Source organism: Wolffia australiana, chromosome 14, assembly GCF_029677425.1.
Source record: "Wolffia australiana isolate 7733 chromosome 14, ASM2967742v1".
In the NCBI taxonomy this organism is placed as follows: domain Eukaryota; kingdom Viridiplantae; phylum Streptophyta; class Magnoliopsida; order Alismatales; family Araceae; genus Wolffia; species Wolffia australiana.
Window position 1 is genome coordinate 8,365,130 of NC_135848.1, and position 25,360 is coordinate 8,390,489.

The window sequence follows — 25,360 nt, forward strand, 5'->3', positions numbered from 1 at the left end:
TGTGGCGATGTGGTTGCTCGTGGTGGTGGTGGGTTGTGGTGGGGGCCGCCACGGATGGAAGTGAAATGTGAGGTTGAAGAAGAGTGGGAAGTTTGCTTGTGATGGGTTTTCCACAAGAGTGGATTTTATGAGGATGGATTTTTCTTGAAAGATACTATCCCTTGTGGAAATCTTTCATCTTCTCTGATAATATTTTTATATGTATTTGGTTTAAGATGGTCTCCCGTCTGTAAAGACAAATTGAATATACATAGTTGGATTAGTTGAAGTTGTTAGAATAGTTCCGGATTGTCCGGGACTTGGATGATGGAGGGGACGGGATGAAGATCGTCCTGTCCAAGGTCCGGAATCAGTCCAAGGACGCAGACAGGACGGTTTTTTCATCTGAGACCTCTGAACGGGACAGTTTTTTCGTCCGAGTGGACGAAAATCGTCCTATCCGTTCGTCTCGGGACAAATTTCTGTCCCGGTTTTCATCCAACCTCGCGGGCAGGACAACTTTTTGCCCTAGGACGAAAAAACCGTCCTGTCTGCATCCGTGCACTATAGTTGTTAGTCGCGCCAAGTGAGACATAATTGGATTAGTGTATGTACTTCATTGTTCGAGTGAGAAATCAGTATTTTCAGTTACTCACTTCAATTTGCTGGTGGAAAAATTGCCAGTGATGGGTATTCCACGAGATTGGATTTTATCAAGATGAACTTTTCTTGAAAATACTATCCCTTGTGGAAATGGTTCATCTTCTCTGATAATATTTTGTATGTATTTGGTTTAAGATAGTCTCCATTCTTTAAAGAAAATTTGAATATGCATAGTTGGACTAGTTGAAGTTGTTACTGATGCATAAGTACTTCAATTGTTCAAAAAAAAAAGAAGAAAAAGAAAACAAAAAAAAGTACTTCTATTGTTCAAGTGAGAAATCAGTATTTTTTGTTCATGATATGATACACCAATGGGTATATGTACAGGGGCCCAATCCGCAAGCACAGGCCACTAGAGGGAGCTTGAGGCAGGAAATCATACTATAAGCTTCCTCTCCCTCTCTCCCTTTCTCTCTCACACACACACTTGCTCTCTCGCTCTCTCTTTCTCTCTCTCTCACACACACTTGCTCTCTCTCTATCTCTCTCTCCTCTCTCTCCCTCTCTCTCTCTCACTTGCTCTCTCTCTGTCTCTCTCTCCCTCTCTCTCTCACTTGCTCTCTCTCTATCTCTCTCTCCTCTCTCTCCCTCTCTCTCACTCGCTCTCTCTCTATCTCTCTCACCCCTCTCTCCTCTCTCTATCTCTCTCTCCACTCCTCTCTCTATCTCTCTCTCCTCTCTCCTCTCTCTATCTCTCTCTCCTCTCTCCTCTCCTCTCTCCTAGGGAACGGCAAGCGTCATCCGTCACGTCACACGTCACCATGACAGAAATGTGACGGATGACATGACGGTGACGGTGACGGTTTTAGGGGTATGTGATGGTGACTGTGACGGATGGCGATGGCGGCGTGACGGTGACGTGATGGTGACGGGGTGCTCAGGATGCATGACGTGACGGAACGGCCGTCACAGATGACGGCCGTTCCATTATTTCTAAATACAGTTAAAAACAATATTTTTAAACATTGGTAAATGCAGCCAATCGCCGGAAATGTCCCTTAGATTTATCTCTCTATATCTCCCTATATATCGAAATATATTTATATTGATACCTAAAAATCTATCTGTACATATATTGGTCGATACGCCGAATAGTGTGCAGTCTGTCCATCATTTGTCTATATGTCAATCTACCACGCTATCCCTCTATCATAAAATGAAGCCACACCAGAGACCGATCTAGTTTTCCCCAAAGAACCTTCTTAAAAAAAAGAACAAGCGCGACTTCAAGAAATTCAAAACGGTGTTAAGAAATTCATAAAAAGGGTTTTTCCCGTCACCGGTGATGGTGACATCGTCACGGTGACGTGGAGGTGACGGGACGCCCAATAGAGGGACGCGTGACGGAACGTGACGGTTTTTTGTATTTGCTAGGATGCATGACATGACGGTGATGTGACGAAACTTTCATCACGTCAACGTCCGTCACGTTCCGTCCTCTGTTCCATCACGTCTGGGCCGTCACGTTTTGGACATGCCGTTCCCTACTCTCTCCTCTCCTCTCCTCTCCTCTCTCTCTCTCTCCTCTCTCCTCCCTCTCTCCTATCCTCTCTCTCTCTCTCCTCACTCTCTCTCTCCTCTCCTCTCTCTCTCTCTCTCTCCTCTCACTCTCTCTCTCCTCTCTCCCTCCTCTCCCTCTCTCCCTTATTTGTGACTCCTCCCTCTCTTGGCTCACAGGTCGACATCGTCACTCCCTGCCAAGCCCATGACAGCTCTCCGATGAACCCTCGGCATTTCTCCTCATCATTCCTGTTTCTCTTCCTCCCTACCTCAGAACCTCTTCTACCTTTGCCCCCCTCTCCCCTTATTGCTTAATGTTGCACCTCGATTGGAACTATTCAAACTGTTTCTTTATTGGAATTGAAGTTAAATTTTGAACTCGAGTTGTCCACAACACGCGAACATATCAGTTCTTCACTTGAATTTCTGGAGGGAAATTTGCTGGTGATGGGTATTCCGGTATAGTGGACTTTATCGATATTTATTTTTCCTGAAAAATACTATCTTTGGTGAAAAAGATTTATTGGACTGATAAAATTTGGATGAATTTTGTTTAAGATAATCTCCATTATTGAGAGAAAAATATACATAGTTGGATTGGTATAAGTAGCTAGCCGCACCTAGTGAGACGTAATTACTTCAATTTTTATAATGAGAAGTAGATGTTTTCAGCTCTTCTCTCCAATTTGCAGGTTGGAAATCTGCTGGTGATGGGTATTCGACAACAGTGGATTTTATCAATTTATACTTTTCTTGAAAAATATTATCCTTGGTGAAAATGCTTCATCTTGTCTGAAAAAATATTATATGCATTTGGTTGAGGATAATCTCCATTCTTGAAAGAAAATTTAAATATACATAGTTGAATTAATATAAGTTGCTAGCTACGCCTAGTGAGGCATAACTCCTTCAATTGTTCAAGTGATAAATCAGTATTTTCAGTTCCTCGCTTCACTTTTCTTGTGATTGGTAGTCCACAAGACTGAATTTTATTAAGATATAGTTTTCCTGAAAAATACTATCCTTTGTGAAAATACTTCATATTGTCTGATGAAATTCTCGAGAGAAAAATTACATGTACATAGTTGGATCAGTAGAAGTTCCTGGATTAGTATAAGTAGTTCATTTTTTCAAGCAAGAAATCAGTATTTTCAGTTCCTCACTTCAATTTTCTGGTGATGGGTATTCCACAAAATTGGATTTTATCGTGATGTACTTCTCCTGAAAAAAATACTATCCTTTGGCGAAAATGCTTCATCCGTCTGATAAAATTGTATATGCCTTTGGTCAAAGATATTAACATACTTGAAATATGATTTTACTATAAATGGATGGCTAAGTAGAAGTTGCTTGCCAATCTCTAGAGAAGTATATATGGAATCAAGTGAGCGGATTTTATCAAGAAGACCATCTGTTCGATAAAGATAGACTTTGGTTAAAGATATTCCCATATTTGACAAAGAAAAAGTATAAATTGATTGATTAGTAGAAGTTACTTGTCAACCTAGTGAAAACTATTTATGAAATCAAGTGAGAAATCTGTATTTTCAGTTGTTCACTGTGAGTTGATAGTGGGAAATTTGCTGCTACTGAGTATTCCACGATAGTGGATTTTATATATGAGTATTTTGGATGAAAACTTCTACCATTGGTGAAAATTATTCATTTGTTTGTGTTTAAGCCATAACTTTGCTTTGTCTTCAGTTAAAGATATTTCCATAATTGAAATAAAATTAGTATAAACTGTTCGTTTAATAGAAGTTTTTAGCCACAACAAGTAAGAATGAAGTACAGCTGTTCAAGTGAGAAATCAGTATTTTCAGTTCCTCACTGCAATATATTGTGAGAGAACAGTGAACTGCAGCGTGTTTCGGAGTTTCGAAGAGTTTGGCCAAAATATCTACTCAGTAAGATTTTTTTTCTCCATGTTTATATATCTATATTTTGGGGTGTTGGTGTTCAACATTATACTGATAGTTGGTGAGTGAGGATCTGAGAAGTAGAGTACTGGGTCAGGATGCATGGAAGTGACTCATCAAAATTGGATAAAAATAATGTCTCGGTTACTTATCTTCTACCCACTCACTGGATATGAAGACTCAGGTTTAATTCACCAAAACCCAATAAAAACAAAATTAATTTTGAATACAGTACCTAATACAACCCCCTTTTTGTGTAATTACTAGTCTCCCAATTTTTTTTACAATTCTAGTAATTTTTTCAATTAATGGTTAACACTTACTATTCCATTTTTTAGAAACTATATATTTTCTTGTATAGTCTCTCCTAAGTATATTAGGTATGGAATGGCTTGAAAGATAGTTAATAATGATCATTTATCTGCATGTAAATTATGGAATAAGGATAGACGAAGAAAAAGAATATTGTTTTAGAACTTTCACCTATAAATATTTGGGCAAATATGTTTTCCCCATGCCATCATTCACGCCATCAAAGCCTGAATGATAGGGCAGCATCTCTCAACTTTTAACCCTTTACTCTACAGTCAAGGTTTAAATAAGTGGTAAACACTTTGGTTTCTTTCTAAATTACCCAGATAATCATCCATGTGAATGATATTTACTGAAGGCACCTGAAATTATTCAAGTCAAGTGGAGTTCATCTTATCAGCTGGCCCTCAGATATCACTTTTATTGTACTTATAATGCCTTCATTTTATATGCATATATTTTCACCATTTAATTATTTACGAGTCAGCCGCCTGAGAATATGAACCCACCACATTATCGAAAACTATCTCGAGTTATGTCTCACCTAAAATTTTATATTTTTCCCTCGATTTAATATAATCAGTTTCAAGCTCTTCAATGATTTATTGCAATTCCTTTAAAGTTATATTTTCATTTCTTTATCTGCATATCATAAGCGTCTCATAGATTTCCAAGAATTTCCTTGGACGTTTTATCTTAAAATTAGATGACAATAACTTTTAAATAACTATTCAGTTTGATTGATTTTTGAAGATGCCCTTTCTTGCTTATTTCTAATAGGCACTTAATCCTCAATATTTTATTATAATACCCTTTGTGTTTAACTTTACGTAAGATAAACACTTCGGTAAGATAACCTAAAAAAATAATAGCCCATTTCACTAAAATAAATAAAGTTTAGTGTCCCCAAATTGGTAATTAACTGCACCAGAATATATATATATATAGATATATATATAAATCTATATCACTCACACTTATTTTTCTCAATCATAACCAGCACATATATGAGTTCAAGTTATATTTTTTCAGATTTATTACGCCAGCTTTAAAATAGCAAAAATAGAGATGAAAAACTGAACCACAAAATTGAATGTGCTGGTTATGATTGAAAAACTGAAAAACCGACTGGATGCATTCTATAGAACATATAATATCTTTATTATTTGGCACGTTCAAAAGATAATAGTTCCATAAAAAAAATGATTCAAAACGGTCTCATAATCTTTCTCCAAGAACTCACAGATCTTATCGAACATTTGCATTCATTTGTGAGGTTGGACCCATTCACTCATATAGAACAATATTTAAGAACTATACACCCGTCTGCGTAAACTATTTTACAACTGTTTTGGCTAAGGTTGACATGTTTTATTTTAAAATGGTTCTATATTATAATGGATATTCATATCATGAAGATTAATCAATCAGACAATCTGACAGTCAAAATGAAAGAAGTCCCATTTTAGGAAAAAGTATTACCAGTAAACGGGTCATTATCAATTAAGTTGATTTCAAGTTCATTGATGATGACTAGAAACAGGAAAAAAGAGAAAGACAATGAATCCAAGTTGAGTTTTATGTCACCTCATTGGTACTAGGTACACAGTAAAAACAGTTATTTACTAAAAAGTAACTACATAAATACAGATACTCATGAAAAAAAGATTAAAATCAATAAATTAACAAATATCACGTAGCATCAAGTCAATCATACATTACGTCATCGTCATATGCTATCAATAAAAATTGGTTTTAAAGTTAAGCGATTGACACGGAAATTAATTTAGTCTCTAACCTTGTTTAAGACTTCTCTTCAGCATTGACTTGTGCCCATCTCATCCTCTATCTTGCTGAACTTTCTAGGCTACCGTTCTATTCATTTTTCGAGACCATAGCCATTTAAATAAAAAATCTATTCTTCTGTGCTGGAGATAACATTTTTAAACAATGAACCACTAAAGAATAGATCTTCAAGTTGAGATCTCCCCCACTAGGGCTTACACCACTAATTCAGTCAATATATGGTCTACTGCAATGTAAAGTGTTTTAATAAAATTCAAGCGGTACAATACAACGAACTGTATGACTACACGAGCTTTAATCACTCCATCTCACAAATCACAGAGGTGTGGTGGACGGATTAATAAAATAGAAAAATCTTCGAAAACCGAATATTATTACATTCTATCATCCTTTTATGTTCATCCTTTTTTTTCATTTCACATGTCCTTGAGATTGAGAGCGTTATTTGTACACGAAAATGAAAAACGTAATCGGGGCACCTGAATGAGACGGCAGACAAATCTGACTTCTTCAACTCTAACCTCCCTCGAACGAAGAAATTCTTCGAACTGTTCTCGGCCGGAGATCAGGGGATTTCGGAAATCTGTAAGAAATCACCGCGCGGTCATCAGTTCTCGACAAACCTGTCCGTGATCTCGATCGATAAAACCCGAGATATTAGGGCGAATCGGGGCTCGCCGTCGTCGATCATCATCCAGAAACTTCGATGATCACGATCCTACGAGCCATCTGACGAAGGAGCTACCCGGGTCGTCCTCGTTTTCCTGTCTCTGATCCCACCGCCATGATCGAGAGGTCTCCGCGACGTCGATTCGCCGGCTTTAATCACACAATTCAACAAAAAAAACGAGTTAAAATCCTAATTTCAAATCAGAGATGATCCATTACTCCATGATCTGAGAGAAGATCAGAAGGAAGAGACAAAATCAAACCTCCCGCAGCCAGCAAATCTGAGAGAAGAGAAGGAAGAAGACGCTGATAACACGAGACGATCCATGTACTCCATGATCCATCCCCTGCTTCGACGCTGCTCCTGACTGTTCCCTGAAACCGAGGAGATCACCGCCTCGACCTCATCCTCCACAACGTACTGGAACGACGACCCGATGGAGTAGGATAAGGGCTGCGAGACCAGCGGATCGTCCTGTGCCTCCCGCCGGCGGCTAACGGACCCGATCTCGACTCGGAAACTCCTCGATCGTTCGGACTCCGCCGGAACCGACGGCGGAGATTCTTCCACGATGGAGGCGCGGCAGAGAGGGCACGAGCGGCTAGATCGGAGCCACGTGTCGACGCAAGACGCGTGGAAGGCGTGGCGACAGGACGGCAGAAGGCGGAGCTGATCGTGGAGTTTGAATTCGGACAAGCAGACCGCGCAATCCGGCGAGGATTTAGGCGCCGAAGACAGCGCCGAGGCGAGCGTGAACAGCGGAAGCGAATCGATCAGATCCTTGTCCTCGTCGTCTTCGATCTTATCGTTTTCTCTGATCGTGGAAGGCAAGGGAGGAGAAGAAGCAGCGGCAGCGTTGAATCCAGGCGAGGAGGACGATTTCCGGGAGAAAAAACGGAGTAAAACATGGATCGAAGCGCAGATCACGATTATAAGAACGACGATACCGGCGACGATGAGGAGATCGGTGTCGATCGATGATCCGTCATTGCCGATCTGCCGCTGATCTTCGAGCTTCCTCATTCTAGGGCTCCAAATCTTGGAGCAGAAGAAGAAAGAACACGCGCGCAAATCGAGATTTAATTCTCTTCTGGTAGTTTTGTTTATATATTGTCGCAAATCTCAATGCGACCCCGGTTTATACTCTTGCTTGCAATTCCACCTCCTGGAATTTAAATTTGCGTTCTGACAGGGAGTCCAGCCTTAACCTACTGACATTCCCCTGGGACTTTTTGGTTTTTTCGATGGATCCAGAGGGAATCAAATATTTTGTCTTTGTTTTTTTGCGAAGGTCCGGATTTAGGAGGACAAAAAGGAAAAAAAAAGCGTTTTAAATGCAGTAAGTATCAGCAGTAGTAAGATGGACACGTGGCAAGTGATGATTGGGTGTAAGTCTTGTCATTAAAGTTGTAAGCGGCGGAAATACGAGTGGGTGCGGACTGCGGGGGAAGAATGTTAAAAGAAAAGTTGTGTGGGTGTTTTGGAAATATTACCAGATCTCGCCAGAGAATTAATTTTTTGGGAAATAAAAAATATTTCTCATAAATAAGTGATTTATTTTAATAGTTAATAGTTGGGCTCGGTGGGACATGCCAGTGCCAGGCTGTAGTCATGGTTGTGCTGTTTGCTTTGTGTGAATCCGTGCGTTCTGTTCGGATTTCCGAACAGAACAAACTCTAAAACTAACCGCACTTTGCACAGACCCCTGTGCGGTTCGTTTGTGCGAATTATGCGATTTATTTTTTGAAAAAAGAAAGAAATGAGTGTTTTATGCCCTCCTCCTTGCCACCCTCTGTCCTCTCCCTCCCCACTCCCTCCGTCCTCCTCCTTGCCGCCCTCCTTGCCATTAGTCCGCCCTCCTCTAGGGCTTCGTCAACCCTCGGTCCGCCCGCCTTGCCGTCGCTCTTCGCCCTCCTTGCTATCGGATCACCCTCTGCGAGGTAAGAACTCACCCACTCTCTCCCTCTCCCTCTTCTTCTCCGATTCTCTCTCCCCCTCTCTCAATCACTCCCCCTCTCCCTCTCCCTCTCCCTCTCCTTATTCCTCTCTCGTTCACTGACTCTTCCTCACGCTCTCACTGCCCCTATTCTTCTCCATTTTTCGATCTCCCACATTCCCTCTTACTCTCCCCTCTAGGCCTCTCCCTCTCCCTTGCCAATGTCACGGTGTATATTCACCTCCAATTCTCTGCCCCTCACTGTCTCTCAATCATTCTTCCTGCCCCTCTCCCTCTCCATATCCATGTCTCCCCCTCTCACGGTCTCTCTTCTTCAAAAGTACTCTGTCACAATTCGCACAATTGTGCGAATTGTGCGTTCTTATTTTCGCACATCAAACGAACAGAACAAAGAACAGACCCCTGTGCGGTTGGTTTGTGCGGATTTTTTGTGCGAATTAAACGAATAGAACAGAACACACATGTCTACCAGGCTGTCACAAAAAGTCAACCCGGTAAAAAAAATTAAATTATATGAATAAATTCAATATTTGTCGAGATGCCACGTGGATAGGATAACGGGGTTACACGTAGGTTTAGTTGGAATAGACACGTCGGATACCCTCATACGTGGCAAAGAGCAAGATGCCAGCTCAGCAGTCCACGTCACGGTGCACATCAGCTGCTGCCACATGGCAAAGAGCTGGCAATGCCACATCACAGTCCCATAACCAAAAGGCGAAGGCTTCTGCCAACTCTCTCCCTCAACTGCCAAGTCCATGGCAGACTCCATGTGCGAGCCCCACCATCCACGTCAGACTCCGTGTGTGGACCCTGCTGTCCACGTCAGTTTCACTTAAGATCCCATGAATGGGTCCCACTGGCCAAGTCAGCATCTAGTGTAATCAGTTTGGAGGAAAAACTCCAGCAGCTCAATCACATCAGCAACCCAACAGTCAGGCACACGCCACGACTGGTCCAACCGTCTGAACCAGCATCCCAAGACGGCAGCGATGCGGGTCCCGCCACCCACATCAGCAACCCAACCATGAGGAATGCGCCACGTCAGCTGTGTGGGTCCCACCATCCACATCAGCAACCCAACAATCCAGAATGCTTCAAATCATCTAGGGGGTCCCACCATCCACATCAGCAACCCAACAATCCAGAATGCTTCAAATCATCTAGGGGGTCCCATCATCCACATCAGCAACCCAACAATCCAGAATGAGTCACATCGGCTAGAATGGGTCCCACCATCCACATCAGCCATGCAACAATCCAGAATGCGTCACATCAGCTGCGGGGGTCCCACCATCCACATCAGCCATGCAACAATCCAGAATGCGTCACATCGGCTGCGGGGGTCCCACCATCCACATCAGCAACCCAACAATCCAGAATGCGTCACATCGGCTAGAATGGGTCCCACCATCCACATCAGCCATGCAACAATCCAGAATGCATCACATCGGCTGCAGGGGTCCCACCATCCACATCAGCAACCCAAGGAACGCGGCATGTAGGATGTGCAGATCCACATCAGCAACCCCACAATCAGGAATACGCCACGTCAGCTGCACAGATCCCACCATCCACATCAGCAACCCAACAATCAGGACTGCACCGCGTAGGCTGTTCAGGTCCCTCTGTCCACATCAGCAACCCAACAATCAGGAATGTGCCACGTAGGCTGCGGGTCCCGCAGTCCACCTCAGCAACCTGACAATCAGCATGCCATATCGGCTGCGTGAGTCCCACTGTCGGCATCAGTGGGAAGAAGAATCCTGCGGAGCTGCCATGCCCATGAGTAAACCATGCCGACGGCGCAGTAGACGGAGACGAGCATAAGCGGCAAGAACGGCAGACGAGGACCCAGAATTAAAGGGTGAAGCAGCTGATTCCAAATCTCCAACCCAGCTAAACCCATTAAGAAACAGCTCCTTGCTTTGCCTAAAATAGCATAAACCGACAACGCCTCGCCTTTGACTCTGCCCACAACCATGGGAAAGCTCCACAGGACTAGGATTGAATGGACCGCTAGCAAGAGCAGCTTCACTGGGTACTCCGCCGGGCCGAACAACAGAGGAAATATCGAGTAACACGAAACTGCATCACCAACAAAGATTGAAACTCAGATTTAATTAAATGAAGTCAAAGAAATAAATGTTATCCAACGTTTTGCAAGAAATTGAAGGTAAACGGTTAGCTTACTAGCATCTGGAGAATAACGTTTGTCAGTTCATACATAACTTGAAAAGCAAAGGCGCGAGTTTTTCGAAACTTTTAAAAGCAGGATGATTTGATAGAGGGAAACCCTTGACCCTAAACCCTAACCCTGAATGTGAAGTTGGAATGAGACTGCAGCAACATGTTCTAACAAGATTGGAAAATATGAGTAGCATGAGAGTGCATCGGCAACAAAGATCCTAGACTTTTTTCAAGTATGATGCGAAAAAAGATTTATGTGTGAATATGGTCAGCATATGGATTCGAATATATGCGAAAAAACACTCATCATATGATGATTCCTCCTCTTCCAAAAGACCCTAGTGCCCATATTGGGCTAAGGAGACCAAAATAAAATTAAAGGGATCAGGGTTATTATCAACAATGAGAATTCCATCTTCAGAATAGAAATGAATACTTGATTACCTGTTGCTAAGAAGAAATAATGCCTGGCATCCTCCATGCTGTTGACGGCAGTGACCGCCAGAGGGATAAGAAAATGGAGAGAAGCTTTCTCGTGGACGTGCCAGCCAAAGATAAATCCACAGGTGTAAGCATAGGAGACCCATCTCAACATGAGACGTGGTTCGGGCGTTCGCCATGCCTTGACAAGACACGGAGACATGGCGAGCAGGACCAGGGCCAGGCTTATAGCTGGAGTGACCTAAAATTTCATATTTGAAAGACAAATACTTAATCATACAAATCCGTAATTATTCTTTTTGAAATTTTGAACTGTGATCACATGCCCATGCTGTGGTCACCAATGAGGACTTCTCAGGCGGTCACCCATCCTGGTACGGCTCTCGCCCAAGCACGTTTAACTTCGGAGTTCTAATGGGTTCCGGTACACTAGTGTGCTGATACTAGTATACAAATCCGTAATTATCTAAAAACCTGGTCAGAAGTAGGATTTTGCACTCATCAACGCCAACTTTATCAACTATTGTTGATGTCAACCATGCCCTGATTGTTTTTAGGGCGGTTGATGATGACGACCATGTCGACGGAAAGTATGTTGACAGTGATGATGACGCTGACATTGATGGGTTGACAATTATCTCTAGAATTTTACATAGTTGTTCATGATACCCGTCATGGACAATATCCAGAATCAACCATGACTTGTCAACTTCAACATTGTCATCAACATCAACGAGGGTCATCAACATCGATGTGGAACCATGAACCATAGTCAACATCAACGTCGTCATCCAGACATTCCAAACCTTAGTAACAGGAATGAAAGAACCGGAAAAGAACCTGAGGGACAACGGCAAAGGGTGACACTGACATTGATGGGGTTGACAATTATCTCTAGAATTTTACTTAGTTGTTCATGATACCCGTCATGGACAATATCCAGAATCAACCATAACTTGCCAACTTCAACATTGTCATCAACATCAACGAGGGTCATCAACATCGACGTGGACCCATCAACCAAAGTCAACATCGACGTCGTCATCCAGACATTCGAAACCTTAGTAACAGGAATGAAAGAACCGGAAGAGAACCTGAGGGAGAACGGCAAAGGGTGATGAGAGACCGACCAGCCCACTGGTGAAAGATGCTGAGGGAACCATGATAGGATAGCCCAGCTTTCTGAGGAAGGAAGCAATGAACTTATCCAGCATGATGTATAAAGCCCAGAAATTGGGTGCCCAATAGGCGTGGCAGATCCCCCTACCAAATGGAAACAAACGATGGAAGACCTGTTTCATCTGCAAAAACGTTGGCACACGTTGAGAGAAGAGTCGCTCATAGTGCACGGTTTCTCTTTATAACACCCCCAATTTTTAAAAAAAAACGCACGAAGGAATTCAAACTCAGTAAAGAAATATGAACAGAGACAAGAACTAAAGGGATTTGACGATCTTATTGCATGTTCAGCAGAAGAGTCATTTAATTCAAAGGGCTCACAGGCCCCAGAATTTAAGTCAATGATCATAACAGAAACTTTCTTTGAAACAATGATGTCCAGAGGACAATTCTCCGAAAGCAGATGACATTACACAACGTTTAAGAATTGAGCAATCCGATCCCAATGACACAATGCAAATTAAAAAATGCATGAAGGAATTAAAGATCAGTAAAGAAAGATGAACAGAGGCGAGAACTGAAGGGATTTTAACAATATTATTGCGACTACGAGTGTTCAACAGATTTATTTAATTCAAACGGCTCACAGGCCCCAGTGTTTTTTTTACAGGGCCCAGCATTTAAGTCAATGATCATAAAAAAACTTTCTCAGAAACAATGATGTCCAGAGAACTTTAACCGATCTAATCCCAAAAACGCGGGGCAAATTGGAAAAAAAAACACCAGCTGATGTTTCTGTGAAATCATTTTGATCCCACGAAAAAAGTTCTGCCCTCTCCAGATAAAGTAGGAAGATCATGAGTGGCAAGAAAATGGCAATCTTGAATACAAGAACAAAACTCTCTTAAACCCATTGAAAAAATATTTCTAATATTGTTGAACTGAAGAAATTCGTGCTCATTCCTAGTTCATATCAAGAGATTCAGCGTTGAAAATCTTTTTGAATGATTTCTTCTGTACACAAGCAAGAAAAAGCTCAATTTTTTTACCTGACCATGGTAGAAAAAAGGCCCGAAAGAGACAGCAGCCACTCCAGAAACGACTGCCCCCATTTTCAAGAATCTTCCTGAATTTCTCCACAAACCATGGCCATTGCAGTAATGCCTCAGCAGATAAACAAAGTAAACCGGCGCAGCCACAGCAAAGAGATGCTTGAAGCAAATCAACACAGCAAAAACAATCCCCCCACAAACATCCCTTCCTTCCAAGATCAATCCAAGAGACAGAAGCAGAATCCCAAGCAAAAACCCATTATACTGAAAGTGGATGTGATCAACGATGATCAGCGCAGGTGACCAGAGAATCAACAAATAGATAATCCTCCTCTGGAGAACCGTAAATCGTCGAGAAATCAAGCCGACGCCGATGAGAAGCAGTAGATCTGCAAATACGACGGAAATTCGCTGGAAAACGACGACGGATTGTGCATTGTAGTTGAGATTTGCGACATCGGCGATGGCTGGATCGACGATCGAGGCGGGGATTGAGAGTAGGAGCTCGAAGTAGGCGAAGAGAGGGGGGTAGTCGAGCGTCCACTGGCTGGAGGTGTCGGTATACCATTGAGAGATCGGGAGCGAGGAGGTGAGCGCGAGCCAATGGCGATGAACTTCGAAATCCGTGCTTCGATAAGCTGGAGCGAGCAGGATCTTCACGCAGGCAGCGACTCCCCAGAACCACGCTAGATCTCCCGCCATGACCATCTTCGCTATTCGCAGAGAGAAAAAAACCTGATCAAATCTCGAATAAGAAGAAGAAGAGCTAGATCAAATCTTGAACGAGGACAAGAAGAAGAAGAAGAAGAACTCGATCAAATCTTGAACAAGGAGAAGAAGAAGAAGAACCAGATCAAATCTTGAACAAGATGAAGATAGGGGACGGTACGTCCGATAAGTGGTGGGACGGATGACGAACTGTGACGGACGGACCGTGATGAGTATTCCGTCACGTCACATTCCCATCACGCGTAGTGTTCGCCCGTCCTGATGCCGGTATCGGATACCGGTATCAGGACAGATGCTGAACCGGATACCGGAAATGAATTTTCCAGTATCCTTTTTTCCGATATCCGGATAACGTATATCGGTATCGGATATCGGTTGCTACAGTGCCAATATCCGATACCGGTATCCGTCTCCCGTCTCAGGGGGACAGATGACGGTACCGGATATCGGATGCGGATATCGGTTTTCGATATCCGCATCGTATACCCTTATCTCAGTCTCTCTCTCGTTCTCGCCCTCTCCCTCTCTCTCGTTCTCGCCCTCTCCCTCTTTCTCTCTCTCGCCCTCTCTCTCTCTAGTTCTCGCTCTATCCCTCTCCCCCTCCCTCCCTAGCTTTTAATGCCTCGCTCTCTAAAAATATGAGAAGCACGTGAAACCATGTTTCTCTGAAAATATGGTTGACTGACATTTCATATTACGCAGGGGTAAGGTTGGCAAGGGGGCACCAGAAGAAACAATTATTTGGTTATACAAGTAAGTTATTATATACACGTTACTTTTTTTTATTTGTTCCATATGGGATAAAGGGATTCTGGTTTTGCGGTAAACTCGGAATCCCTTTATCCCATATGGAAAGATAAAAAAAAATTTGTTACTATATAATAACTGGCATTGAATACATATTAAACTCTACTTATGTGATATAAACTACCTAATATTATGTTAGATGGATGATTATTTTATCGGTCGGTATCGGATATCGCGAAACCGATATCCGGATATCTGATACCGTCTTCGTCCTCACCCCCCGATATCCGGTACCGATATCCGTCTAACCCCTGATAGACGGATATCGCCCGATATCCGGAACCGTCCCATTTTTTCCGGATATCGGACAGATATCGGGACGGCGAACACTAATCACGCGTCACTGCACGTGTCGTCCCGTCACCGGACGGCGTCACTGTCACTGTTGACGAAAATCCAAAGCTCACTTATCTCTCTCTCTAAAGGAGATAAAAATTTAAGATTTTTTTTCCAATTTTTCAATGTTTTTACAAATTCTTCAATGACATCATCTGTTGTGTCCATCCCATCATGTCACCCGTCCAAGGACCTCCGTCGCCGTCAGGTCATCATCACCGTCACTTCATCCATCACCTTGACATGTGACTTGACGGATGACGTCTGCCGTTGCCAAGACGAAGAAGAAGAACCAGATCAAATCCTGAACAACAACAAGAAGTACCGAACAGTGTTCGCCCAACCGATATCCGATATCTGACAACTGATATCCGATATCGGCAAGAAAACAAGGACGGTGTCTGATATCGGATATCGGTCGGTATCGGTCTTTTAGATATGGACGGATATCGGTGACTGATATCGGAGGGGTAAGGACGGTCCGGATATCTGACACCGGTTATCTGATTTCGATATCCGAATATCAGAACCAGTATCCAGATATCGATATCCGGTTTCAACAGAAAAAAAACAAGATCAATCATCATTTTCAATGATTTAAATACATCCAAGGCCACATGATTTTATTCTATTTTCAACCCCGGTTAATTTATACAGTGTAAGTTTTTTATTTTATTCCATATGGGATAAGGGGATTCGGAGTTTTAGACTTCGAATCCCATTATCCCATATGGAAAAAGGCAAAAATTGTGCTATGTACATATTTAACAATGTATAATATTAATTAAACGATATAGTAATATATTTATAAATATATAGTATATTTTAAGCCGGTTATACAAATAATATATTTAATATGCTAATACTTTGTTCAAAATAAATACAGCCCAAATTTTCTGATTTCTTCCATACGGGATAAAAGATGAGTTTGATGTTAAACTCGAAATCCTGCTGTTATCCCATATGTAAGTAATAAGAAAAAATTTTTGAAATGTATATATTAAACGTGCCCCTCATTTGAATGAAAAGTTCCCATCGAACCTCTTCCGCACGATGACTTTTCTAACGGATGCTCTACAATGAATAATTTAAATTTTAATAAACTCTTCTATGTTGGATATCGGAATCCGATATCCAACACCGATATCCGATATCGTCATCCTCCCCCCGGAGACGAAGGCGGATGACGACATCGAGACAGATATCGATATCGGATATCTGCACTGTAGCAACCGATATCCGATATCGTTGTCTGATATGAGGATATCGGAAAAAATGGATATCGAAAATTTGATTTTCGGTATGCGGTACTGCATCCGTCCCAATACCGTCATCCGATACCGGTATCGGGACGGACGAACACTAGTACCGTATCGAATCTTGAACAAGAAGAGTAAGAGGAAGAAGAATAATAATAAGATAATGCGCTGGCCCGATAAGGAAGTTTTTGAACCACTTTCCAGGCCGATGACGATAGGACGATGACGATGACGTTGACTAATTTGTTGACTAATTTGCATGTTGTTAATGAGCCCGTCTAGCAAGGACTCCACCTTGGATACTATGGTTTCCTGTGCTAGGTGCATGTTATTAGGGTTCAACGTCAAAAGGAACGACGACGTGTGCACGGAAAAATTGTTTATTTCGTCCATGGCTGAAAAAATATATCGTCCAGGAGATTGGACAAATGATGGGACGTAAAATTGTCGGCCGGTCTCTGGAAGAGACTATTTTTTTGTCCATAGACAAAATAACCGCCCTGTCCAATGGCCTTGAACGGTGGACGGGACAGTTTCTTCGTCTCGTGGGAGTCAAGTAGGAGCAGGGAGGGGAAAGCCGAGTAATAGCCAATCAGTAGCTGAGAGACTGAGAGGGAAAGTCGAAGACAAGCAAAGGGTGCAAGAGGGAAAGCCGAGATGATCATGCAGTTGATGATAATGACGGCATTGATGAATTCGTCATCATACTTTTAAGTTTTCTTTATAGGTAGATCTTTTGAGGTCTTTTACCCTAGACATTATGGGATTTCCCTGGTCTAGTACAGGCTATTATGGTCCGGCATCGACACGAATAATGATGAGTGATGATGATGATGCGAATGTTGTTAACACACATTTAAACTTTGGGGATGATAACAATGATGGTCATGAGTGGTCGATAACAATGATGTTGACAATTACGTTGAAAAATTAGCTAAAATATTTCTTACCGGGATGGTTCAGCAAGGTTTACAATATTGGGCAATACGGGATATTCAGTGTCGGGGCACATGATATTTGGGTTTGAGTCAACAACACTGGCGGCGAGTGGTGGATAACGATAATGATAATGACGATGTTGACACCAACGGCAATCCTTGACAAATACACATACTCCCTCATTGGGCTGGTCCAGTTAGATATCTTACCCTAGACCCTATGGAGTCTTCAACATCATACATGGATGGGAAATTCGTTGTTCACCACCGAACCAACAGTCATCAAAAATAAATGAACAAGTGAAAATCTATGTTCGCGTTCGTGTTCAGTTTGTTAGTGTTCCTTCCCGAACAGTTTGCGAGTGGACTACATTTTGAAAGGCCCCTATTACTATTATAGAGAAAGAGAGAGAGAGAGATCAAGAGCTAGATATGGTCAGTTCGATAATCGCTGTGGCATCATAATAATTGACTTGACGGCATGGGCTAATGGGAAAATTGGCGCGATTTGTAAGGGGAAATGTATTATAAAGATAATTAAAATTTTCCTGCCATTTGTTCCCGAGCAGTTCGTGAACATGTTCCATTAGGTTTTTCTATATTTGTGTTAGTGCTCATTCGTGTTCGCTCGCATATTCACGAATGAACAAGATATCCATCCTTAACATCATGTCCATGTTCGCAGGATCATCGGACGAGGGAGATGATGGTGACGTCGACATTCACAAATTCATTGACATATTATTAAACTTCCTTAATGGGCAAACCCAGCCAGGTTTTTTCCACTAGATACTATAAGATCATTAATGGCGCATGTGCGTCATTAGGATTCACTGTCAACTCGGACAATGACATTGATTAATTAATTAACAGAATGCTAGACTTACTTAATGGGCCAGCCCAGTTAGGACTCTCGCTCCAGACATTATGGGATCATCAATGTTGTGTATGAATTAAAAGGATTTGAGATCAACAAGGGCCGATGACTAGTGGACGACGACGTCTACATAGGTTAATTCATCAACGTACACGTAGTCTTTCTCAACGGAGCTGCACAATAATATATCTTGCACTGCAAACTGTGAGATCTTCAGTGTCAAACACGGTGTACTAAAGTCTGGGACAACAACGAGGACGATGATGAGTGGACAATAACGACCACGTTGACGATGACGTAGACGAGTGGACAATAATAACCATGCCGATGATGACATTGATAAGGGCGTTAACACACATGGGCTGGGTGTTTCCTTACCTAAAACCCTAAACCCTAAACCAAACAATGACGAGTGGGTGATGACGTTGACGATTTTACACTTTCCTAACAACCCCGCTCGTCAAGGTCACCTACCCTGAACTCTATCAGTTGTTAGGGTTCACATCAATGACGATGGTGGGGACGACGATGACAGGTAGGGTTAGACATTAAGGACCAATGACCAGTTTGACCGGACCGAACTGGGACCGTAGGTCCGCCAATTGAGGGTGGACCGGTTTGTCAAACAGGTTTAAGTCCAAGGGTCTAACCCGACTAGAACCGGAAGTATATTAATTAATATTTTTTATAAAATTCCAAAAATATCAAATCCAATTTTTCCGAGAGTTTTCAATGGAGCTCAGCGTAGACATCGTATATTTGACCATATGTGGGCAACCACTTGTTGTAGGATATTTAACATTACTATGAACATGAATTTTCTACTTTGACTTTGACATTGACTAGTCAACATGACCAGACCGGGACTGGTCCTGACCGGACCGAGACCGAACAAGAACAGACCGAAACCGGACCGAAGTTTAGTTTAGGTCTTTGTTAGAAACCCGGAACGGACCAGGACTGTCAAACCCTAATGACAGGTAGGTTAACGGATTCAAACAGGCCCAGAATGGGTTTTTTAGAGAGGAAAGATATCAGGTACGGATCCTTATCAGGTAGGATCCGATCCGTTTGGAATGGCTTGAAACGAAATAGAAAAAGGGGGGGACGGTGAGAACGAAAGGGTTCGGAAGAGCTGCGCGAGATCTCCACACCTCCAATCGCGCTTTCTCTCTCTAGTCTCTCTCACTACTCTCTCTCTAACTTCTTCTTTCCCTCTCTCACTATCTCTCCTCTTCTCACTCTATCTCCCCATCTCTCTCTCTCTAGGAGTCTGCGTATATCTCTCTTTCTCTCTCTTGATTTCGTGCCCGATATTTGTTCTTGGCGTTGTGGGTTTCAAATTTGGCGCGCGGTGGAGAGTGGGTTGAGTTGTTCTTCTCGCCATCACCTCGGCAGCGATCTTCGTCTAGGGTTGCGGTGTTCTTGGCGGCCATGGCTTCAGCTCCTTCTCTGGCCGGAATCTGGCATCTGGTTCGAGTCTAAATCATTGAAAAAATCGTTTTTTTGGATGCCCATTTGGCCGATTTAGCGATTTCCTGAGAATCTTCTTGTGGGTTGTGGGTGAAGATTTGAGGGAAGAAAGAATGCCCGCGGCTATGTCTTCTTCTCCGGCGCCAAGCGGGAACAGTGGAGCTCTCTCGACGATCACTTCTACTCCTAATGGATCGATTTCTTCTCAACGATCTCCTTCTTTTGATCTACCGAAGCAGAGTTTACGAGGAATCAAAAAGCCCAAGTGTATGCAATGCGGGAATATTGCTCGTTCCAGGTACTGTTTTCATCTGCCCCTGTTCTTTCTTGGGATAGGAAGTTCTTGACATTGCATTGCAGTTTTGATTTATACAGTGGCGTGAAGTGACTTTGGACATGATATCTATTCTTCTTGATGTTTTATGGCTTTATCGTGTTATGATATCTATACTTCTGGTTTTGTCTTGGGTTTCTCCTCATTCAGTTGCAATTCTTTGAAACTGTGTAAATCTCTAAGAGGTTTGTGTTAATTCAAGCTCAATGTCTGAGTTTTTTTTTTAACTTGAATTTTCTGGCCTAAGCATGTCATGATATCTATACTTCGCGATTTTTTGCATGGGTTTCTTCTCATACGATTTCATTTCTTTGAAATTGTGCAAATCTTTAAAAGGTTTGTGTTAGTTGAAGCTCACTGCCTGAGTGTTTTTTTTTTTCATTTGAATTTTCTGGCTTTAGTATGTCATGATATTTATCTTCTTGATTTTTCATGGGTTTATCGTCATACAGTTGTAATTCTTTGAGACTGCGTAAACCTATAAGAGGTTTGTGTTAATGGAAGGTCAATGCCCGAGGGGTATTTTAAATTTGAATATTTGGCTTTATCATGTCACGGATTTCATGAAATAAGATAGGAATATGGCTCCCTTAAATTTTTCGCGCAATTTCGTGTGGGTTGTGAAAGCTGATATTTGGGTTGTTTATTTTTACAGATGCCCGTTCCAGTCATGCAAGAGTTGCTGCTTCAAGGCCCAAAATCCTTGTCACATTCATGGTATGTCTTTTTTTTTTATGAACAATTAAACCCCTTTAGGGTTTGGCAATCGTCAACATCATCAATCCATGTCGATTGATGGCATGAACATTGACAACATCATCAATGTTGTGTCAACACAATCAGGATGACCAGTTAGACAGACAGGTGTCTCTCATGGTTGGCATGTTGATGATGACATTGATGATGAGGTTAACATAGACATATCCAAAAATTCCAGAAAAATCATATTCTTTCTCAAAAAATTATATTCTTTTAGAATATACTATTAGAAAAATCCTAAAAATATAGAAAATTCAGAAATTTGTTCTAAAAATAGATTTAATCATTTTAAGCTTGATAACATGCAAATATGAGTAATTTAATGCATAAAGACACATAAATATAATAATATTAGGCACTAAAAATGCATATTATCACCGCCGCCACCGCCTCGCGTCGCCGGCCGCCTTCTTCCCCATCTCTCTCCCTCTCTCTTTCTCTCTTGTCTTCTTTCTCTCCTCCTTCCCCCTTCTCTTCCCTCACCTTTGGCCACCCAGGGCAGCCACCCCAGGCCGCCCAAGGCTGCCGCCCCAGGCCGCCCAGGGCAGCCACCCCAGGCCGTCCAGGGCAGCCCGCCCTAGGCCACCCAAGGCGCCACCCCAGGCCACCTAGACATTGACGATGAGGTTGACTATTTTTTGTGGCGGATGATCATGTTGATGATGACATCAACCCTGGACAGTTGATTTCAACGTTTATGTTGAAGGGCATTTATGTATACGTCGTCATAGACAAAATGTCAACCAGTTCTCAACGTTACGTGTTGACGACATCGGGACACCCTGAACCCTAAACCCTGTTAAGAATCTGTAGTATAATTCATAGGAATCTCACATAATAATTGTTCCTTTCTTCAAATGCCTCAGTTTTGAAAGCTAACGGTACACTCCCAGAGAAAGCTCAACCTGCAAGCTCTCCTACACCTGAGCAACCAATCACTGACTCATCTTCCTTTGCATCAGGGCAAGATATATGTTTTGTTTTAAATCATTTGAATTGCATTAGATGTTTAGCTATTACTGATTCTGATAGAGGTTTCAGGGCTGCCATGAGGCTCTCTTCACTTAGGAAATTTTCCAGTGCCGTCGTTAGTTCTCTCAGAACAAGGAGACCTTTGTCCCGCAAGGTGATTGACAGCCTTTAACTATAAATATTATTATGGATGATGAACCATCTTTGAAAATTCAATTTTTTTCAGGATGCGATGAATATTAATAAGTGGAGGTTTTCCAAGCTGAAGGAGCACAATGACAGGGAGATTGAGGTCGAAGATGAAGCATTTGATAGATACATGAAAAATGTGACCCTTCTAGAGGAAACCTTTTCTGCAGGTGCCATTGAGGACGAGACGTCGCTTGCTCCTGAAACCTGCTCATCGAAGGATAGATTCAAGAAATTGGTCACAGGAATGAAAACTAGGTTGGAATCTAATGATGAAACGGCAAATGCCTTCAGGGATGAATTGAGAGAAGTTGTGGGGAAGGGGCTGAGAACCTTGAAACAGTTTGAAGAAGCAGCAGAGGTTGACGGAGACAACGTACGTGACAGTTCCGCAGAATTCAAGAGGCAGAGGAAATTGATGAAAGCCAGATTTCAGAGAACAGCTGCAGTGGAGGATCTGATAGATAAAATGATCAAAGCCAGGACCGAGGATGATCTTAAATCTTGCCTTGAAGCTAAGCTTCAGATGTATAATCAAGATTCAGATGATGACGCGGCGTCCAAGGAAGAACCAAGACGGCTGAGCATTATCAAAGTTGATGAAGACCACTTATCTAACGTTGACAAAGAGTTTAGCTCTGTGGGTCAGCTTGTTGAGCTGTAAACTGTCTCCTGAAGTTGTAAGCGATCTCTCCAAGGAGATAGAGAAAAATCATGTCACCATGGCCAAGCATCTGCTTTGCAAAATCCACAGCAGTTATGTCCTGCAGAAGGAATTCCTTCTTGAGGGATGATTTGGGCCCTGGTACTTCATTTAATTAATGGAGTGGTCTATCAGATTTGGCTGAGAGGAGGTCCTTCTTCTGCACTAGAAGCTGTTGAAATCCTCTCCGGTTGGGCGCCATGCCGCATCTGATTCAAAACATCATGTGGATAGTCCTGATCTTATTTTATGCTCAGGCATATCATCCTGGCAGCTATATTGCTCTTTGATGATTGCCCTTCATCTCTATTTCATTGGGCTGCATGGATGTACACTAATTGACACTAGCTGATAAATGCTATGTTTTTTGCGCTCAGGACCAGTGTTTTATTGTTTTCTTCCAAAGGTTGCGATAATCTTGCAGGGAAGCATGATTGAGTAAAGTTTTTACATCTATTGATGTGCATGTTGAGATAACGTAAGTTTATCAGTGAAACTCATTCAGCCCTTTTCATCTCTCCGTAGCCATCCATACAACAGGTGTATATTTAGTAAGTAGTTTTCTACTTAAAATTTAATTCAGATTCCATTTTTGGTGATTTTCTGGATTTAAATGCATTGGTATATATAATCGATTGTATTTATGTTCTTTGATCAGTTGAATCCCTTTTAATATCTACAATATGCGTAAGCCCAGAGACATTTTGGGACTTCTAAATGATCAGATCTTGTTTCTTGACTGAGTTGTAAAGGTATGTATGAAGTTCTTTCAGAACCTTTGTGCATCTCTCTGATATTCCCATGAAAAACTGGCAACTTCTGTGAATCTGAAAACGCCAGGTTGTAAATGACGTAGCCTTCCTGGTAGAAGACTCCAGAAAAATGAAGTTATTCAAGTTCTTTTCACGAAAGAACTCTGATCCTCTCTCTCTACTATTTCTATATTGTTATCTTTTGTTGAGAAAACCATGATTGATCAATTTACTCTTACATCAATGTTTTTGTCACAATCATGATTCATGGTGTTGTTATTTAAGTCCTGTGTTGATTCATTGCGTTGATATTTAATTCTTCTTCCTGCAATAGAAGCCATGTAAAACAATTTGATAATTCATCTGTGAGCATCGCAATCATAGTTGAAATTTCTGGATAGTTTGGCGAAAATTCCTACTAGATGGGTTGATCTATATTTATCTGATAATTGTATAAATGTGAAAAGCTCAATTCCCAAGCACTCTTGGGGTCTCCCACCAATAGTTATCTAATTGCAAGATATGTTATCCATAGTAGAATTTTCTTCATATGAATTTAAAAATATAGCAGAATCTAAATTCTAACTAGTATATAAGAATTTAATTTCTTATTTACTTATTTCTAAATCTTCATTCATGGTACGCTTGTCAAATTCAAATTCAGCTTTCAGCAAGTATAAATTGCTCATTATGTTGATATGTAGGTTAACTTGGCTAGATATTTTTTGAAGAAGATTTTCCATCATGAACTCTACCCTTTATTCTATTTTATTGGAACTTTATTCTTGACTTTATTTGCTTAAAATAAAAAAAACAAAAAAGTAAGAAGTTGTAGGTGCCACTAAGGCTTGACGGGTTTTCTTTGACTATATGTTTTAAAAAGAAAACAAATCTAAATTTCAAGAATCAAGTGTAAGTATTCAAAAATTGGTACAGAGTTTATTTTTGGTGATTCATAAGCATTAATCGACTTGATCTCTCAATGTTATATATCCAAAAAAAATATTTAACAAATTTAATTCGAATAGCTGAATTGTATATTTTTTATGATTAATTAGGAAATCTTAGTTGATTATTGAGATTTCAGCGTTTAGAAACACATTGTTTTGTGAATCAGAGCAGTATTTGAAGAATTGATTGAGAAACCTTTAGTTTATTAGTCCTCACAAATCATCCAAATGTCAATATTTGTATCCATTTCAGAAAAAAATAGATTCTTGAAATTTAGCTTTGTTCTTGACAAAGCTTATGAGGATTCATCAACTTGATTTCCAAATGTTACACATGCAAACCACTTATTTATAAAAATTATGAATTCAAATCTCTAAGTTTTATCTTCTTGAAGATTAATATGAGAAATTTAGTTGATTTTTAAGATTTCCTGGTTTTGAAATCGATTGTATTGTGAATTTGAGTAGTATTTGAGGAATTGATTGTGAAACTCACATTGATTAATCTTTATGAATCACCCCAATTTCAGTTTTTGTATCCTTCTGTGAACACTTAAGATTGGATTCTTGAATTTTCGATTTGATTTCTCGATGTCAATATGCAAACCAAGTATGCATAAAATTATGAATTCCAATCCTTGAATTGTATCTTTTTGAAGATTGATTGGAGTTAA

At 41.3% G+C, this 25,360-nt stretch overlaps 3 protein-coding genes across 3 annotated transcripts; 1 reads left to right on the plus strand and 2 right to left on the minus strand.

The window, feature by feature from the left end:
- Positions 1-6,398: 6,398 nt before the first annotated feature.
- Positions 6,399-8,030, minus strand: ATL4 (TOXICOS EN LEVADURA 4). The gene is made up of 2 exons (XM_078586639.1): positions 7,112-8,030; positions 6,399-6,998 (listed from the first exon to the last, which is right to left on the minus strand). The coding sequence occupies exons 1-2, from the start codon at positions 7,870-7,872 to the stop codon at positions 6,890-6,892; spliced, it is 870 nt and encodes a 289-aa protein (XP_078442765.1). The 5' UTR covers positions 7,873-8,030; the 3' UTR covers positions 6,399-6,889.
- A 1,257-nt stretch (positions 8,031-9,287) lies between these two features.
- Positions 9,288-14,571, minus strand: LOC144711668 (ALG6, ALG8 glycosyltransferase family). The gene is made up of 4 exons (XM_078585667.1): positions 13,606-14,571; positions 12,532-12,738; positions 11,441-11,678; positions 9,288-10,894 (listed from the first exon to the last, which is right to left on the minus strand). Exons 1-4 carry the CDS (start codon positions 14,314-14,316, stop codon positions 10,515-10,517), a joined length of 1,536 nt encoding a protein of 511 aa, XP_078441793.1. The 5' UTR covers positions 14,317-14,571; the 3' UTR covers positions 9,288-10,514.
- Positions 14,572-19,663: 5,092 nt separating this feature from the next.
- LOC144711669 (electron carrier/iron ion-binding protein) lies at positions 19,664-23,360 on the plus strand. Its single transcript, XM_078585668.1, has 6 exons — positions 19,664-20,027; positions 20,124-20,325; positions 21,017-21,078; positions 21,987-22,083; positions 22,162-22,246; positions 22,319-23,360. Exons 2-6 carry the CDS (start codon positions 20,141-20,143, stop codon positions 22,943-22,945), a joined length of 1,056 nt encoding a protein of 351 aa, XP_078441794.1. The 5' UTR covers positions 19,664-20,027; positions 20,124-20,140; the 3' UTR covers positions 22,946-23,360.
- Positions 23,361-25,360: the final 2,000 nt, after the last annotated feature.

Bases quoted from the DNA above. Each gene is read 5' to 3' on its own strand.
- ATL4 (XM_078586639.1), bottom strand. From the start codon at position 7,872: ATGAGGAAGCTCGAAGATCAGCGGCAGATCGGCAATGACGGATCATCG. The intron at 6,999-7,111 runs GTTTGATTTTGT...GTGTGATTAAAG, and splicing joins AGATTTGCTGGCTGCGGGAG to CCGGCGAATCGACGTCGCGG.
- LOC144711668 (XM_078585667.1), bottom strand. From the start codon at position 14,316: ATGGTCATGGCGGGAGATCTAGCGTGGTTCTGGGGAGTCGCTGCCTGC. The intron at 12,739-13,605 runs GTAAAAAAATTG...ACGTTTTTGCAG, and splicing joins CTTTTTTCTACCATGGTCAG to ATGAAACAGGTCTTCCATCG. The intron at 10,895-11,440 runs GTAATCAAGTAT...TTGGTGATGCAG, and splicing joins TTATTTCTTCTTAGCAACAG to TTTCGTGTTACTCGATATTT.
- LOC144711669 (XM_078585668.1), top strand. From the start codon at position 20,141: ATGCCCGCGGCTATGTCTTCTTCTCCGGCGCCAAGCGGGAACAGTGGA. The intron at 21,079-21,986 runs GTATGTCTTTTT...CAAATGCCTCAG, and splicing joins AAATCCTTGTCACATTCATG to TTTTGAAAGCTAACGGTACA. The intron at 22,084-22,161 runs GCAAGATATATG...TAGAGGTTTCAG, and splicing joins TCATCTTCCTTTGCATCAGG to GGCTGCCATGAGGCTCTCTT.